Source organism: Bos grunniens, chromosome 28 (assembly GCF_055505025.1).
Source record: "Bos grunniens cultivar Pamir isolate PY7600 chromosome 28, Bosgru_T2T1.0, whole genome shotgun sequence".
Lineage (NCBI taxonomy): Eukaryota > Metazoa > Chordata > Mammalia > Artiodactyla > Bovidae > Bos > Bos grunniens.
This window is the reverse complement of record NC_141192.1, coordinates 35,871,888-35,890,933: the sequence shown is the minus strand read 5'-3', so window position 1 is coordinate 35,890,933 and position 19,046 is coordinate 35,871,888. Positions and strand designations below refer to the sequence as shown.

General features: G+C 37.0%; 1 protein-coding gene across 12 annotated transcripts in view; it reads left to right on the top strand.

Moving 5' to 3' along the window:
- Positions 1-19,046, top strand: part of RYR2 (ryanodine receptor 2) — an 820,811-nt gene that overhangs the window by 620,801 nt on the left and 180,964 nt on the right. For 5 of the 12 annotated variants that reach the window (XR_015157121.1, XM_086382782.1, XM_086382781.1 and 2 more), the window contains exons 57-62: positions 5,267-5,344; positions 7,013-7,088; positions 12,411-12,534; positions 13,097-13,212; positions 16,451-16,515; positions 18,922-19,043. Coding sequence is in view for 10 of the 12 variants with exons in the window: in XM_086382782.1 (XP_086238908.1) it covers positions 5,267-5,344; positions 7,013-7,088; positions 12,411-12,534; positions 13,097-13,212; positions 16,451-16,515; positions 18,922-19,043 (581 nt within the window). In the remaining 2 variants the exon portion in view is untranslated. Of the gene's footprint in view, positions 1-5,266; positions 5,345-7,012; positions 7,089-12,410; positions 12,535-13,096; positions 13,213-16,405; positions 16,516-18,921; positions 19,044-19,046 lie in introns of all 12 variants that reach the window. The other 7 variants (XR_015157120.1, XM_086382780.1, XM_086382778.1 and 4 more) reach the window with 2 other exon arrangements.

The following is a 19,046-nucleotide window of genomic DNA, read 5'->3' as shown; positions in this document are numbered from 1 at the left end:
TACGGTATAAACTATAACCAATCCATTGTCAGAAAAGGATTACCTTTTTCTTTAACCCCAGGAAAATTTATTGTTTTGCTGAATTAAACTTTTCTCGAGAGTGCTAAAAAATGCTATGTTGTGTTTATTTCCTTTTTTCCTTACTTCCCCTTTAGCTCGTAATGTAGTTTTCAGTGCCCATTAAGCCCTCAATAAATATGATTTTATATGATACCCATATAACCATCACTTAAGTCTTACTGATTTTCAGTGACATGTGTGATATATGACATATATTGTTAAACCCCCTGTGTCATTCAAAAATATTAGGAGGTGCCTATGCTAGACGTATGGATTAAGAGGGACAGCCCTAGAGGTAGGCTTCAATCCTGGGACTTCCACTCTGTGGAAATAAACTGCTGGGCATATTACTTAATCTGTTTACCTCAGTAGATGGTAACTCATGATTACCATTATTATTTACATATTTTTAATGTCAGGAAGCATTTTTTCAAAGATAAATAAAAGAGCTTGTTTGTGTTTGTGGTACTTTGACTTTTAGTAAAGAAAGAATATTTTTATCAGTGTCAGAAACAGAAAGCAGCAAATGCTGCAAATATATTTATAATCCTTGTCATTATTTTCACCCTAACATTATTGAAACATAATCCAATATAATTTGAAATGTTAAAATGGATTATCATTTCTTAATTACTAACATTACAGTATTATCATCTTTTTCAGTTATCATCTTGCTAAGCTTCTTAATGTCGTTCCTCTCTCCAGTATTGATTTCCCATGTGATTATAAAGATATTTTCTATTATGTAATAGGTACACTCTTGAATAAATTAAGGAACACTTTTGATGGCATCACTTTATATTAAGGACTATCTACTTGGATGAATTGAAATCACTTGTTGACATGATTCTGAGCCAGTACGCTTCATTTATTTCTCCTGGGACTCAGCACTGTGTCTGCAAGGCAGAAGTGGCCTGTATTTAACTCAGCAAGATCTGGGTTTGAAATCCTGGCCTCACCGTTGAGTAGATAGCTTTTTTATGAGCTTGGGCACACTGCTTAACCTTTCTGTGCTGCAGTTTTCTCCTTTTAAAAATAAAACAGCAAAGAGCATCTAATTTACAAGATTATTGTGAGGATTGCGTCGTAATGCTTACAAATCACTTAAGAGTGTGGTGAGCATATATTGCAGTCAACATTGGACCTTATTATGATCATTGTAAGCATGATTTCAGGAAATTTACTACTCAATTACAATTTTATAATTTGCATATTAAGATAATATATGGGCATAGACAAAGCCAATAACTTGATAGAATATAGAATAGAGTGTATACCTATATGTGCTGCTGCTGCATCGCTTCAGTGGTGTCCGACTCTGTGCGACCCCATAGACGGCAGCCCACCAGGCTCCCCTATCCCTGGGATTCTCCAGGCAAGAACGCTGGAGTGGGTTGCCATTTCCTTCTCCAATGCATGAAAGTGAAAAGTGAAAATTAAGTCGCTCAGTCGTGTCCGACTCTTTGCGACCCCATGGACTGCAGCCCACCAGGCTCCTCTGTCCATGGGATTTTCCAGGCAAGAGTACTGGAGTGGGGTGCCATTGCCTTCTCCAATACCCATATGTAGAATCTATCAATAAAATATGACACAAATCAACTTATCTATTAAACAGAAACAGATGTGCAAACATAGAGAATAGATTTGTGGTTGCCAAGGCGAAGGAGTGGGAAAGGGAAGGCCTGCGAGTTTGCACTAACAGATGCAAACTATTATACACAGACAGGATGGATAAACAGCACAGTCCTACTGTGCAGCACGGGGAACTATCCTCAGTATCCTGGGATAAGCTATAATGGAAAAGAATGTGAACAAAGAATATATATAAATGTGTGTGTATGTAACTGAATCACTGTTGTACAGCAAAATTAGTGCCACATTGTAAATCAACTATACTTTAATAAAATAAAAAAGAATGAGTGTAAAAGTGCTGACAGAATTAGAAGTGGGGAGATCTGATTCGAGGTGCTAAACTGGTAAATTTTGACTTGATAGTCACGTCAGCAGAAAAGGAGGACATTTCTGGCAATTTAAGGTGTGTTCCATAGGCTCTTAATAGTTACTTTTTACCCCCAATTTTATTTTCTTGTATCTAGTTTTTATCACGCATGTAGAATATACATTATTTAAACAAATTTTTAAAATAAGCTTCTAACCTAAGAAGGAGAAGAGGATGAATAAAATTTGTTACCTCAGTTCAGTTCAGTTCAGTCACTCAGTCGTATCCAACACTTTGTGACCCCATGGACTGCAGCATGCCAGGCCTCCCTGTCCATCACCAACCCCTGGAGTTTACTCAAACTCGCATCCATTGAGTCGGTGATGCCATCCAACCATCTCATCCTGTGTCATCCCCTTCTCCTCCCGCCTTCAATCTTTCTCAGCATCAGGGTCTTTTCAAGTGAGTCAGTTCTTCGCATCAGGTGGCCAAGGTACTGGAGTTTCAGCTTCAGCATCAGTCCTTCCAATGAATATTCAGGACTGATTTCCTCTAGGATGGACTGGTTGGAACTCCTTGCTATCCAAGGGACTCTGAAGAGTCTTCTCCAACACTGCAGTTCAAAAGCATCAATTCTTGGGCGCTCAGCTTTCTTTAGAGTCCAGCTCTCACATCCATACATGATTATTGGAAAAACCATAGCTTTAACTAGACAGACCTTTGTTGGCAAAGTAATGTCTCTGCTTTTTAATATTCTGTTTAGGTTGGTCATAACTTTTCTTCCAAGGAGCAAGTGTCTTTTAATTTCATGGTTGCAGTCACCATCTGCAGTGATTTTTGTGCCCCCCAAAAATAGTCTGTCACTATTTCCATTGTCTCCCCATCTATTTGCCATGAAACAATGGAACTGGATGCCGTGATCTTAGTTTTCTGAATGTTGAGTTTTAAGCCAACGTTTTCACTCTCCTCTTTCACTTTCATGAAGAGGCTCTTTAGTTCTTTGCTTTCTGCCATAAGTGTGGTGTCATCTGCATATTTGAGGTTATTGAAATTTCTTCTGGCAATGTTGATTCCAGCTTGTGCTTTGTTACCTATCTTGAACTAAAATATAGGCTAGGACAGAGGAATAATTCATTCATTCTTTCAGTAGATATTTCGTGAGCACCTTCTATGTTCCATGCACTGTCCTAAGCTTTTCAGATAGTTCCCTGAACAACATAGACAAACACCTCTGCTCTCACGGAGTTTCCTGCTTATGGGGAAAGTAAACAATAGATTTAAGTAAATTACATGTTATATCACAATATGATCAATATTTTGGAAAAAGAAACCTGCATAGAAAGGCAGATTATGAGTGTAGAGGAGGGAGCTGAATAACCTGTGGGGATGAGTTGCAATTGTATATGGTGTTATCAGAATAGATTTCATGGAGAAGATAAATTGAATAGAGCTGGGAGAGTTAGACATATCCAGGGGAAGAATGTGACAAGTCATGCGCGTGCTCTGAGGTGTGGGAGTAGCCTGACTTTGTGAGAAACAGCAAAGAATGCGGTAAAGTTGGAGCTAGGGACTAACAGCAAGATGGGAGGAGAGGTCTCAGGAGCCAAATCAGGCAGGACACAGGGGGCCATTTTAAGATATTGGAGAAGTGTTTTGGCATCAGATATAATTAATTTAAAACCTTGATTCTGCTGTTTACTATTCACATCATGGTCATTAAAATTAATTATTCTGAATCACTTTCTTTCTCATTTTAAAGTGGCAAATAGCAATATCTCCTTTTCAAAGCTGTTCTAAAATTTGAATGAAATAATCTATACGCTTTACATATAACCATTCACATGGTGATTGTTATTTGTTGTTATTATTATTGCTAAGAAGACTAGAGTTAATTAAATTCTGAATGGGTACATATTCCAGGTAACTTGAGATTATAGAAGAAATTGGCCAGTCTTCTGATTTCTGCATATGTAAAGAGGAGAAACAGGTGATGAAAACTTTTAAAAGAATCTCTCTCTGAATAAAGAGATGTCTACTTGCATTCTTTAAATCAGTCTCAATAATTCAATGTAAAACCAAGAGGATATACATTTCAGTTATATAAGCAACGTGGTCTAAGAGGATATTAAATACTAAGAATTTTATTTTAGGAACAAATAATGTTATCGACATCAGCTGTATTTTATTCATTTATTCAACAAAAGTTGCAGAGAGTCTAATACTTTTTTATTAGTTGTAAGACATATGATTGCTCTATCTCAATATCTGTGAGATTGGCAATCATTTTATAATCCTAATTTGATGAAAGATGGCCTGTGCCAGACTCTGGGAATACTAAGACAAATACGACTTAGTCCAGGCCTGCAGATTTTTACTGTGCTGTGGAAAGGCTTATAACTCAGGGAATAACACAATAAATATTTTTGGAAGTATATTTCTTACAATAGAGTAGAGAAGGAATCAAAGAAGGGTGAGATAGAAGGCTGAAAGAAACTCCTTAGAAGAAGTTGTATACATCCCACAAAACAAAAACATTAAATATCTAAGTTAGAGCAAAGACAGTGGATATGGAGGGAAGCGGTTGTATAGCAGAGATGTTTTTGTGGTAGAAGAGATGGAATTTTGTGACTGATCCATAATAGCAATTGAGGAGGAATAATCAGAGGTGGTTGCCATGGGTCTGGACTGGGCAACCAGGTTGGGTATGGTATGTGAAATGAGGTTAGTACTGGGCGGGTGGTAGCAAGGAGCAGATAATGCTTTTGATTTTAGATTTTGTGTTAGGCACAATTTTGGTTTCCAAAGATGATCCCCAGTCACCGTCCTCTTTGGAGTGGTTGCTTTCCTGGGCTTCGCTATTTGGCCTATAAAGACATTTATAAATACTGATCTCTGATTAGCTTGTATTTGTGTGAGGAGAAGTAAATTTCACTACAGCTGATAAGAATTTATAAGAAACTCAAGAAATCAATTATCCTTTGACTTGAGTAATATTTCAGAATCGTGCACATCCCGAGCATTAACTCTCTGGATTGGCAGACCCTAAGATATTGGGATGTATTATTCAACCTGAAATAAATGTCAGACACCCAAATATAATTTAATCTGCTAGATAACATTTGTAAAATCTGCTTGTTTAGCTATAGCCCATTTTATCTGAGGAGATGGTGCATTTGAGAATTTACTTGCCTTATACTTTCAAAGTAACTCTTAAATCTCTCTCCACTGGGTTTTCTCATGAGATGTTATTTTTTGTAAATTACCTAGGTTTCTGTAGATGCCGCCCATGGGTACAGCCCACGAGCCATTGACATGAGCAATGTTACACTATCCAGAGATCTGCACGTAAGTACTTTTAAAAATATTCTGCAAATTTCATTTTTAAAAAGTGTACATGCATTTCCTGCATGTATTTTACAGCATGAATTATTGAATGTACTGATCATAGAGAAGGTCCGTGGAATTTATTGATTATGTACTCTAAGCTTTTAATGCTGTGAAAGTTGATAGAACTTTTTCAGGGTGTTTCCTTCAAATAATATATTTTCTTTAAAGATCATATCTATTTTTTAAAACCCTAATATAATTATATAGAAGAAGAAGAAACTAAATCAGTAATTTATAATGCTCAAAGATCATTTTAATTACTCATGAAAAAATATGTGTTATAAGTCGGGGGTCTCCATCCTGTGGGATCTAATGCCTGATGATTAGAGGTGGAGCTGATATAATAATAATAGAAATAAAGTACCCAGTAAATGTATTGAGCTTAAATAATCCTGAACCCCCTGAGTCTATGGAAAAATTTCTTCCATGAAACCAGTCCCTGCTGCCAAAAAGGTTGGAGACTGCCGTTCAGTTCAGTTCAGTCACTCAGTCGTGTCCGACTCTTTGCGACCCCATGAACCGCAGCACACCAGGCCTCCCTGTCCATCACCGACTCCCGGACTCCCCCCAAACCCATGTCCATTGAATCAGTGATGCCATCCTCTTCCTCTGTCGTCCCCTTCTCCTCCTGCCCTCAGTCTTTCCCAGCGTTAGGGTCTTTTCCAATGCGTCAGCTTTTCGCATCAGGTGGCCAAAGTATTGGAGTTTCAGCTTCAACATCAGTCCTTCCAATGAACACCCAGATCTGGTCTCCTTTAGGATGGACTGGTTGGATCTCTTTGCAGTCCAAGGGACTCTCAAAAGTCTTCTCCATAAGTTGTTTATTTAACCAAACTGACAACATTTTGCTTGCTCCTGCCATAGTTCTCTTTTGTCAATAAGGAGCCTACTGTGAAATGCCTGATTTGAGTGAAAAGATAAAATTTGTTACCATGGGGCATAAGTTGACAGGTCAATATAATGATCACACAATGATATTGGCATTGTTAGTATCATTCCTAGAGAAGTAAGTATACAAAGATAAAAATCTAAGATTATTAAATCTTGGGCTTCCCTTTTGTCATTTTCTGGTATGAATGTGTTAAAATGACATAGTAAACTTGTCTTTAGTGAAAGGAATCTTAGAGGTAATCTTGTCAAAGTCCAAAGGCCACAGAAAAAGTAATGAGCCTCCAAGGTCTCTCACCTGGATTGGGACAGACATTCATTCAGTCTGTTCATTGGATGTTCCCTGTGTTCAGTGTTCATTCAGTAAGGTTTAATCATCTTGTAAAGCTTTAGAAATTGAAATAAAAACTTGTAAACCGACATATTTTTAAAGTCTATAGCTAGTTTGAAGTTTCATTATTAAATTAATAAAACACGTGTCTTTAAACATTTCAAAGAACAATGACCTTTCCCATCGAATCATCTCTGGCTATTTACTACTTTATAATTTCACAGATCATTAGAAACCTTTGAAATTTCAGATTATAAATAATTTTCTTTTAGATGTATTTTAGCACTAACACACTATAATTTACTCATTTAAAACATGTTTGTTATTACATATTGGAAACAAAAATTATCTTTTTCTAGTATCCTTTTAAAGTATAACTTAGTTGCAAAATATTTTGTTTGTTTAAGGCTATGGCAGAAATGATGGCAGAAAACTACCATAATATATGGGCAAAGAAAAAGAAACTGGAACTGGAGGCCAAAGGTAATATTTTTTAAAATCCTTGTTAAAAAATGACCAGAGGTTGAGTCTATGAACGTACGATAAGGATAAAGTAGTCTTTTTGGCACAAGAGCTCATTATATCTTTAGTTTATTAGAATGGTTCAAATATAGTTATAATAGTTTCAAGGTGGAAATGCTATTTCCTGATTTCCTTATTGCTAGTATATAGTTCCTGATGTCTCAGAATTTTGATGGCCCATCAAATGGTTTCTCTTGCCCATTTTAGCCTGTAGATATCTATATTTGTCATCCTTTTAATTAATTAGACCTCCTTCAATGATTCCACCCCAGCCTAAATATTTCTCTTATTTCATTGTATCTCCTATCCTCGGCCTCATTGTTTTGTTCAGTCCAGTTGCGTACTGTCTCTTACATGCCTTTGCTTGCCCTTTCCTGCTGTTTTTGTTGAATACTAAAATGACCTAATATTCCCTTAGTCATTTCTAAAATCTTTTCTTAATTTATTAAGAAAATTATATTTCTCAAAAATAAGTATGTAATATTTGTGTAAATATTTTGTTCGGTTACATGCATCTTATACTGATCATCTCTTTCATTGTTATTTATTCAGCATTAGATTATATGCATATTGTTTATGTTTGTGTGTGTTCTCTTATTATCTTCTATGTGGGTTTCTTTTCCCCAATGAAAATATAATTCACGCTCAGGGCTGTAACTTTTATGATTTTTGTCATCCTTATTGTATAGCTCTGGATACCAGGAAGCTCTATTTCTTACTTATTGATATAGGTAAAAGTATGGAGGAAGATCATTTTGAAGAGTGAGAATATTTCATAATGAAAGGAATAGGTTTCATTGGAGGATAGTACCAGGTACTAAGCACTGGGAAACAGAATCACACAAATTAGAATTGGTCATAGGAATGAACAGAGAGAATTTCATGTACCAAAATTGCCTCTTCCAGAATTTGGCTTAGGGCTAGGCCCATTTTTCTAGAAACATCCTATAAATGTTTGTAAAATGAATGATCAGCTCTTTGGTTGACAGATAGATGTATGAATAGATGGAAGGATGGATGGAGAGCAGAGTCACAGTATTTTCACTTAGTAAAGTTCTTGGGGCATTGTCCACATAACTAGTTGACAAAGTTACTCTTTGTTCCATATGCAAATTACATGACAAATTTAGTTTTTCTTTTCTAAGTATGTTTCAATTACTATGGTTTGGTTATGATTAAAAGTAATTAATCAGACTATATGTAAAATAGATAGCTGGGCTTCCCTTGTGGCTCAGCTGGTAAAGAATCTGCCCTCAGGTTCTTTGTGGAAGACCTGGGTTCAGTCCCTGTGTTGGGAAGATTCCCTGAAGGGAAAGGCTACCCACTCCAGTATTCTGTCCTGGAGAATTCCATGGACTATATATAGTCCATGAGGTCACAAAGAGTCAGACACGACTGAGCAACTTTCACTTCACTTCACTTCAAAATAGATAGCTAGTGAGAAGCTGCTGTATACTGCTGGGAGCTCAGCTTGGTGTCCTGTGATTATCTAGAGTGGTGGGATGGGAGGGTAAGAGGCAGGTCCAAGAGGGAGGGTATATGTATGTATACACACATACACACACACACACACACACACACAGATGATTCACTTCATTATACAGCAGAAACGAACATAACATTGTAAATCAACTATACGCCAATTAAAAAAAAAAGTAATAAGCAGCTATCTTACTACTCCCTTCTAAGTAAGTGCGCTACAAAGTCATCATTATCCTTTAATTTCTGAGCCAGCCATTAAGTGCCCTGTCATCAGTGTTTTCTTTGAAGGACATCACTTGTAAATGAGGCATCTGTACCTCTGCATCCAGCTTGTCTTGATTCAAATTCACTGTGTGGAAACACGAACATAGTTACAGCAAAGGGTAAAAGATGAGGTGGCAAAATTAGTATTCTTACTCCTTTCAAAGGAGACAGTGAGTTGTTTAGCATTAAAACAGCAGACTAGTAGGACAGGTGTTGAAATGCAGAACACTGGATCTTGGCTTTTAAGTATTGCGGCTGATAGAAGGGAGAAATGAGTCTTGGAACCAGAGAGGCTTGAGACTGTGGGACAGTTTTAGAACAGAAACTCCAGGTGTCTATTCTCCACTTTGTCTCTCTCCTGGAGAAAGCCAACTCGTATCTTGACAACTCTACTTCTGTTTTTAAGAAGATCTGAGTGGAAGTGTACCAGGGGCCTGTCACCTACTGCATGTAGCTCTTGGGGAGGGCATGGTGATGGTGTGTGTGTGTGTGTGTGTGTGTGTGTGTGTGTGTGTGTGTGTGATGTTTGAGAGAGATAATAAGGAAACAACTTGAAATACCCCTTTAGTCTTTCAGACACCTGGGCAATTAAGAAAATCAGTGTTGAAGCCACCCACTTTTCTTTTGGCCCCACCCAGGGCCCTTTTTATCATCCCTACATCTATGTACAGAAGACGAATCCACTTTAGAGAAATCTGGAGAAAGTTTCCTCTTCTACTCTCCCAGATTGTCTGTTCCTTAGTGCTTTCCCAACCTCCTTGAAGAATCTAGCAGAGTTGGGGGAAATCAGGCAGTTTAAGGAGTATATCAGGAATAGAATAAAGGAGTGAAAGTCCAAGAAATTTTATCTGTGCTCCCCAGTTAGTGAAAAATGGAAACAGCTAGCATTCCTTTTTATTCTTTGTTTCCTACTAACACGTATTTTGGGCTCTGATGATCTGTCATGAAGCCAAGAAAAGCAGAGGTATCAAGCAGTTTTGACCCTTTCGCATGAATGAATGCACTCGGCCGGTGCTGTATGTTTGAGGCAGAATCCTAGAAATTACTAAACATTTGTTCACCTCTCAAGTGTAGCTAGTTTCTTTACTTCCCTTCCACACGGTATCTTTTATAAATGGGCCAGATCAAGGTAGTCCACTCCCTTTAGCTAAGTGGCACAGCAAAGGACATAATTTCAAGTCTGCTGGCTGACTTTAAGTATCTGCCCTATCTAAGGCTGAAGGTTCTCTGTGTCCTTGGTTTAGTTGCTAATTTGTGTCAGACTCTTGTGACCCCATGGACTGTAGCCCACCAGGCTCCTCTTTCCATGGGATTCTCCAGGCAAGAATACTGGAGTAGGTTGCCATTTCCCTCTCCAGGGGATCTTTCTAATGCAGGGATTGAACCCCAGACTCCCGCATTGCAGGAGGATTCTTTACCAATTGAGCTGCAAGGGAATCCCTTTGTGTCCTTAGGATTTTTAAAGTTTAAGCTTTTTTCTTTTTCTCCCTGTCTCTCTCTCTCTCTTTCTCTTGCCCCCTTCCCCCCACCTCCCTTGCCTCTCTACCTTTCCCAAAATGATCTGTTACTGTCTGATCCCTAAATCATTGGGGATTACGAATTAAGTTGTTAGTTTCCCTAGGAATGAAGAACTGCATTCAAAAATAGGTCATAACTGCAGGGTGATTAAATTAAATATTTACATTATAACTTTTTTTCATAAAATATGCTAGAAGTCAGATTTGTCCTCAGCGGGCTTAGTAATTTATTCCATATCCTTCTTGCTGGTCCCCAAATGTTTATTAGTATTATTGTATGACAGTTGTAGTCTATTGACAGTTATAGTTGTATCAGACTGTAAAATAAGTGACGGCTTCTTAATATGCTTCATATCAGTGGAGTAGCAGCTGACTGCCCCTTGTGTTTGCGATCAAATAGTGTCACCTAATGGTCAGAAGGTTCATTGCGTGATTATATTTCTGTAGATGGCACTCTCAGTCCAAGCATGCTCTAGGAGAGCATGGCATATTCTCCTTTGTCCTTTTGTTTGCTTTTTTCTTTTTTGAGGGTCAATTCAACATTTATGGTTGTTCTGGAACTCCTGACTTAACCCCTTTGGACTTTTCATAGGCTTTATGTTTCATTGTAATTCAAACAAAATAGTCATTTCAGTTATTTTTATTCTGGAGTTTCCTTAGCAGTTATATTTCAAGGAATTTCAGCATCCCACATAAAATATATTCCTTTACGTGTTTTGTAAACTTTTAATCTGGGACATACCAAGCTATTCTTTTTGCTGCTTCTCTAATAGTACTCCTTGTACCCATCTTTACATCTGGATATGATCTTTTGAAATTTTTATAATTTTTGCAAACATTTTTACAAAATTTATAATTTTATAAATGGTTTTCTCTTGGTCAGGTTTTTAAAAATTTAAGCGCTTCCCAGAATTTTTAAATCTAAAAGAATGCTTTTAGTATTTCTTATCAGAAGAGGTATGCTAGAAACTTAGATTCTTGCCAGAATTCCAAGCCCATCAATTACATATGCTACTTCTGTTAGATAATTAACAGCAATCAACTTGTACCTTAACAATCTGAGTTTTGTGTGTTTAGAAATATGTGACTGCAAAGTAGGCTCCCTGTGGCTCAATGGCAGACTCTGCCTGCAATGAAGAAGACCCAGATTTGATCCCTGGACCAGGAAGATCCCCTGAAGAAGGAAATGGCAACCCACTCCAGTATTCTTGCCTGGAGAATTCCATGGACAGTGGAGCCTGGAGGGCTGTAGTCCATGGGGCACAAAAGAGTCAGACTTAGTGACTAAACAACAACAACAAAGACAATAAAGTACTTTCTGATCTGGAAGGCATAGTGAAAATTACATATTTAAGACAATTTTTTTCTCTTTTCTCTGTGCATTAGAAAATGAAGCATTTTGCTTGAAACCTGCCTTGTAATTTTACTGGATCCGGCTGTGCAAATTTTAGTGCATAGTACACTCTGCATTCAGAGTTCGAGTAGGAAGGAAAACATGGCCTCTTTTTCCTTCTTGTGTGACTGTAGATGTCTTTGGCACTTGATACTACAGTTGTCTTTATGTTCATATTTTAGTTGCATCTTAGACAGCATATGCATGGTTTTTTTTGAACAGGTTTTCTAAATTAATTGGAGCATTAAAGGCACTAGACAGGAAAGTCTTGGATGAGTCCTGTGTATCCTATGTATATTTAGAGGATACCAGGAATTCTGTAGTGAAGTGAAAATTCTATTGTAAAAGTAGTAAAAGTGTTAGTTGCCCAGTTGTGTCTGCCTCTTTGCAACCCCATGGACTATAGCCTGCCAGGCTCCTCTTGTCCTTCTTCAGGCAAGAGAACTAGAGTGGGTAGCCATTCCCTTCTCTAGGGGATTCTTCCCAACCAGGGATTGAACCCAGGTCTCCTGAATTGCAGGCAGATTCTTTACATCTCAGCTACTAGGGAAGCCCAAATGCACCCATATCTCATTTCAGATTATTTTCTAAATACTATGCTCTATTCTCATCTTGACATCCTCTTAGGAGGTGGAAACCATCCCCTACTGGTACCTTATGATACACTGACAGCCAAAGAGAAAGCCAAGGATAGGGAAAAAGCACAGGACATCCTCAAGTTCCTGCAGATCAATGGCTACGCTGTATCCAGGTAAAGGCACACCTACTCCAGTTATAAGTAGGTGTTATAAGACTTGTTATAAGACTGTTATAAAACTTGTTATAAGACTGAATATTCAATTAGCCCTGTCAGATTTAATGCTGAAAATGAGCTCCATGGCCTCTTTAAATGTCAGAGCTCTATTTAGTGTGTTCAAAATATACATGTTGAAAACATTAATGCCCTTAGCTGCCATATAATTGAGTTCCCTACACTTTTTATGTCAAGTCTCCATTCATCATTTAGGCAAAATCTCTAGGCAGAAATGACACTCTGTATTTTTAAATGCAATATCTTATTGTGTAGTAATATTTATTAAGTACAGCTTCTTATCATATGCAAAGTATTTTTTTAAATTTATTTTTAGCTATAAAATATTAGCTAACCTTGCAAATGTATCAATATCTGTGTATAAATGTATATATTGCTATATGTAAAATGTTAAGATACCTCTCTGTATGTAGATATTTAACAAAATATATTTTGTTTTTACCTTGCCTTCTAATAATCTTTCTTAGATGTTGGTTTCCATTTTTTGTTTTTGCCATCCTAGAGGGTTCAAAGACCTGGAACTGGACACACCTTCTATTGAGAAACGGTTTGCCTATAGTTTCCTTCAGCAACTCATTCGCTATGTAGACGAGGCCCATCAGTATATCCTGGAGTTTGGTAGGTACCATGGTCCTGTTACTAACAGCCCAGTTTTTGTTATGTTTGTTATTTACAACATCAGGATCTAGAACAGCATAGACCACTGGGATGCTTATGGTCTGTTCCCTGATGGTGTAAACATTTTTATATCAATCCTAATATTAACTTGAGTCTAAAAGTCAATAGGAAAACTCATTTTTTAAGGATGGGTAAATTTTGAGAACTTTAAAAAAAATTCTAACATGCAATTCTTTTCTCCTTAAAATGTATATTGGCATTGATTTTTCATTTTGAAAGATACATTGGATGGACATCAAATTTTAAGGTACAGTTAAATCCTTCCTTATGAAATTAATTGCTCTGCTCTTTTAAAAAAGGAACTAAAACTCTTTGGATTCTCCAAATGTCTAGACAATGGAAAGCCCTCAAGTTTAGCCTTTGCAGGAACACACATTTGTACTAGAGTATCAGCAATACGAATACTTTATTATCCTCTTAGGGTGAAAGGAAAGACCTCTTCCCCATCTGGCTCAGTGACATTTAAGTACAAAAAGAACTCCTTAATTTAAATCGTAGATTTGAATCAGATCATCAAGACAGCCTCCTCTCATTTCTCTTATTTTGTGTTTGTCCTCAGCATTGTTGAATTAAAATTCAAGTTGTTAATGACTTACCTTTGTGTCAGATCCCCTTCCAGCCACTGGTTGGTATTAGATATAAAGAGTAGAGTTTTATCCTTTTTGAAAAACTGTGTGCTCTGCTGGTGGTCATCTTATTTTCTTTTCCACTTTTAGGGTTGTATTTCTGTTTTTATTTTTATTTTTTTTAACCCACATTCTTTTGGTTTTCAGCCCCTTTCCTTGGGGTCCGTAGTCCTAGGTCTCATAGCAATACATCAGCAAAAGATCCCTCCTAACCAGGGGCTCTTTTTGCTGCTGTTATCTTAGGATTTATGCTTAGTTTTCAGCATAGCATCAGATTAAAGTTTATAGAAATTTGAGCTCTGATATTTTCTTGTTGCTGGGTCCCTGGATCCCAGATATGATTAGAGATATTCAGTTTGAGCATCAGTCTCTTAAATAACCTTCCTGTCTTTCAACCTGCCTCCTTATCTACAGTACAAATGCTATATTTTTGATCTCTTCACCAACTTTTTCATAAAGACCAATTATATAAACTAATCCATAATATGCAATCTCTTTGTATGTCATCCATCAGTATTTTTTTAAAATATGGTAGTCATCCTGACTAATAGCCAAATTACCCTCAATGATATTTCACCAAAGAACAAGTATGAGGCCATGGTGAATTTTTGAAGCTTTTATGCACAAACTTAAATGTTGACATTTCTAATCCACATTTAAGAGTATATGAATGAACAGCAATTCTGGCATCCAGCCTTCGTTTTGACCAGAGAAAGGAGAAGAGGGGAAAAAAGAGTGATCATTTGGAGAAGGGAACAAGAAAAACAAACTTTTCTCTTGCCTCCATATGGATAACAGAAACAGAACTTTGAAGGATGAAATTTGTTTAGACTTTAGTCGTGCTATATTCCAGTTTCTGACTAAACATGCTGGGACAGTGTTTCTGTCTAAGAAGTGGTGAGAAGCTTATTACAGGGCAAGTTCACCTACTTCACACATTTCTTTTTTTCTATAGGAGAAGGTCTTATAAACAGAATTCTGGGGACAAATAAGGTTAGATTAGTATAGAGCCCAACAAAATTAGTTTTTTGTTTGGTTGTTTACAATTGCTGATGTTAGTCGTTCCTTTTTCAGGTGACCGCAAAGCAAGTTATGTATAAGAACTCTGTTAGAGGAAATCCCAAATTTTTATGATACCTCCTTTTATTTTTCACTTTATTGTCTTTGCAACACATCTTTAATATAGCAATTCTTAAACATAGACTCATGGTGCCGATAAGAATATGCATGTGCCTTTTCTAATTTTTGTGTTATATCATAGATCATACTCTCTCCAAATCCTTTCATAGTGTCTGCATAAGCATTTTTATTAAAATGTGTAATTAATGGAAAAATATTTCCTATTTAATGCTTTGAAGTGTGGTAAGATTTAGATAGGTACAAAATACTGTCTGAATAACATTTATTTGAGAAGCCTCTTAGGTAGATCGAACCATTGTGCAAATGTTTGAGAGAGATTTAGTGCCAAGTTCATTTAAAAAATGAAACTCTTAAATGTTAAAAATACATAATTTTCTTTTACTTATTCATGGGAAGATCATTGTCTCATTTTACGAAATATTACCTAGGTTATCTAAAACTTATGCCAGATTTGTGTCTTTAAAAATTTAAAAGCCTATTTCGAATTGTTTTTATTTCTGTTTGCAAAAGAACTTTTTCAAGGAAAAGTCAGTTTGATTCTTATAAAATATGGAAGCTCTGCTTCCAAATTTTACTAAATCCTTATATCCAGTTCTGAAATTCTTAGCTCTCCAATCTGTTCTGCATATCATTGTGATTATTATAGTTTATTACTACCTCTTCAGTATGCATGAAATCTCTTCTGTATGCATGAGGGAATGAGGAAATGCCACCTTTTAAGCTAAATACATTAGGTCAATCAGTTCTTAACCTTGAACTCATTTTCTATACATGGGGAAACTTTGGGGATTTTTCCTTTGCTTGTGGAGATTATCTTTGGACATTGGTGAACTTCTTTGTTCTTTAGCAGAATGTTAATTTTCCAACCTAGTATTCTAATTGTAGTCCTCCCCCTCATCACAGGCACTGGCTTCCTGCAATTTTTCCTTTGGCATATTAATATTAATAGCTTTAGCTTTGTCACACCAAGAAGTAACTGTCTTTATTGGAGACTAGTGTTAAAATCTAATGAATTTTGTTTATTTAAAAACACTTCTCTACTCACTTTTCTTACCCCTGTGAGCTTCTTTCTCACTGAAATAAAATGTGGGATTTTACTGCTAAAAATGTGGACTTTTTACTTTATTCCAGTTTTCTCAGTACATGTTAATAAGATCTCAGAGTTTTATCGGAAGTTTGTGATTGTAACCACATGTGTGGGCTGTCTCAAAAGCTTTTTTATTTTGACTTGGGTACATTTTTCATCTTTTTTTTTTTTCATTAATGACACTGCTAAGGTTAACCTTTCTCTCTTTGTGTTCAGTTTAGGAGGGTAACACGTTTAGCAGTGTGTTCTAAACTTTGCGTTTTGGGTGAATATTTTGCAGTGTTTGAAGTGCAACATGTACCTAAAAAACTCTTCATGTCTACAGATGGTGGCAGCAGAAGCAAAGGAGAACATTTCCCTTATGAACAAGAAATCAAGTTCTTTGCTAAAGTACAGTATACAATCTGTCTTGTTTTTCCTTCAATATGTTTGTTTACCAAATATACTCTTTAGATAGTCGCCTCTTTGCAGAATGCACTTGTCTACAAATATGAATTCTCCTCTTAGTAAATATTCTGTGGCACGAAAATAACTGCATGAATCATGTAGGATAAATTTGCTCCCAGCATCCTTGGTCATACTTAAAATAACTTGTTCTGCTCTCTGTACGGTATTCCTCAAATGACTTTGTTCTCTATGAAGTTTGACTCAAAGTTCTCTCTTTTTGGCTTCATCATATGACATAAAGGAGAAATAGCTACTTCCTAACATTTGAATATTGATCTGACTTTAAAATTTTAGATGCATATTTCTTCATTAAAGAGGAAAAGCCTGAGTTAATTTTTAATGATTATATTATAACCTACAGTATAGAATCTTTATTGTGAAGCCTGAGTCCTACTCAGAAAAGGAAAACTGAAGCTCAGACAGGATCAGTTGTTCGTGGTTAGAGTATAGCCTATCATTTTTATTTATTCCACTTAATATGAATTCAGCAAAACTCTGCTCTATGTCTGAAACATTCCTGACTTCCTTTCAGCCAGTACAGGAAAGAGATGAAGAGTTGCAGAGTCTCCACGTTGGGTCCATTCACTTACTCACTGTTTACTGTGTGTCTGGTCTGTGTCATGCATTAGCCTACAAGGATGTAGATTCAGTGTCACAAAGACAGAATTCCCTTGGGATGCTTTCCTATTTACAACATGTTTTAGTTAACCTGAAGACCTGATTATTTTTGTCAGGTTCCTTTCAAAGTACTTGTATGTGGTCATTTGTAAAATGGCATGTTATTTTGATTGATTAATATTTGGCTTCTGTTTTCAGAATTGTTATTCTTTATTATAAGGGAAATTTCTCCTGTCTGTTCTTTCCATTCAGTATAGCACCCAAAGTCCGTATCAGTCATCTGAAGTTTGTCTTAGGCTGCACATTGCTAGGTATCTATTCTACTAGGGTGTAATCCTCCTTGATAACCAGTGATCAAGAAATGCTGTATTCATGACCTCTAATCATGCATTTAGACTACATTCTTGTATACCATTGCCAGCGTGCTCAGCACTCCTAGTGATTTTGTTTGCAGATGCCTAATGAGGCTTAATTTCTACTCACTCTGTGATTCATTCATTCACATATTTACTGAGTACCTATTATATGTCAGTTGCTAAGTTCAGGCAATGTCACAACTTTTTAGGCAGATCACTGGAAACTTGTGTATTCCTATTATTAAAAAATAATAAATATATTATTTAAAATATACCATGTAGGAAAAAATTAGATTTAGACTAGAGTCTAAATACTGATAATGCCTATTATTATCACCTTTTTCATTTATTTCTTCAATGAATATATATCTAATGCTTGCTGCAGGCTTGCAGCAGAGTCCTAGGCACAAGTGAATCAGTGATAAATGAAACAGAGCAAGCAGGGGTCATAGAGGCCAAGAGAGGGGTTTAAACAATCCCCCAAATGTTTTTATCTCTCATGCACCTTATTGACTCTTAGGGAGACAGACTAATCCAAAGTCACACAAATAAAATATAAAATTGCAAATGATGTTAGAGGACCAGAGGATATGGGGAGTTTATGTCCGTGATAGGCCAGCAAAGGCTTACCTGATGAAGTGCTGCTGCGCTGAGGCCTGCAGGAGGGGTGGAGTGACTCGGTGGTTACTGGGTGTGGGAAGGACATTTCAGACAGAGGGCATGGCATGTATACAGCCTGTGGATGGGGGAGGGGCGGTTGGACAAAGGCCAGCAGGATTAGAGTGCAGAATTGAGAGGTAGGCTTTGATCAAGGCCAGGGATGAAGAACTTTGTAAGTCGGTAAGTGGCGATGTGTCTGAGTAAATCATTCACTGTCTTCATCTCAAGTTATCTTCATCTCCATCTTCAACCTCGAAAACAGAGTTGATAACACCTACCATACAAAGTGGTCACTGGGACACATGGGATTATAGCATGTCAGATACAGTCCTCAGACATAGTAGAGACTCCATAGAAGGTCATCCTTGATTGCCTTTGAATCTTTTGGGCACGAAACTGCAGTGTGTGAAAATATTAAGACTATTTCATTTGAGAATGTATTGAGACTAATTTCAAACACTGAAAATTCAGTGTGTTTTTCATAATGACACCCCACTCCAACCTACTCCTGCGTCCCCCTCCCCCGCCACACACACACATGCACGGACTGGAGAGAGCAGAGAGGGATACTCTGAAATGGTGCTGACTGGCATGGCTGTGAATGTTGGGGACTCATTGCATGTGAACAGAGCTCTGGCTGCACCAAAGACTCAGCATGCATTGGTCCCCCAAAAGATTCCACTGTGTAGATCTGTTTTCTTTTCCTTTCTTTCAGGTCGTTCTTCCTTTAATTGATCAGTATTTCAAAAACCACCGTTTATACTTCTTATCTGCAGCAAGCAGACCTCTCTGTTCTGGAGGACATGCATCAAACAAAGAGAAAGAAATGGTGACTAGGTA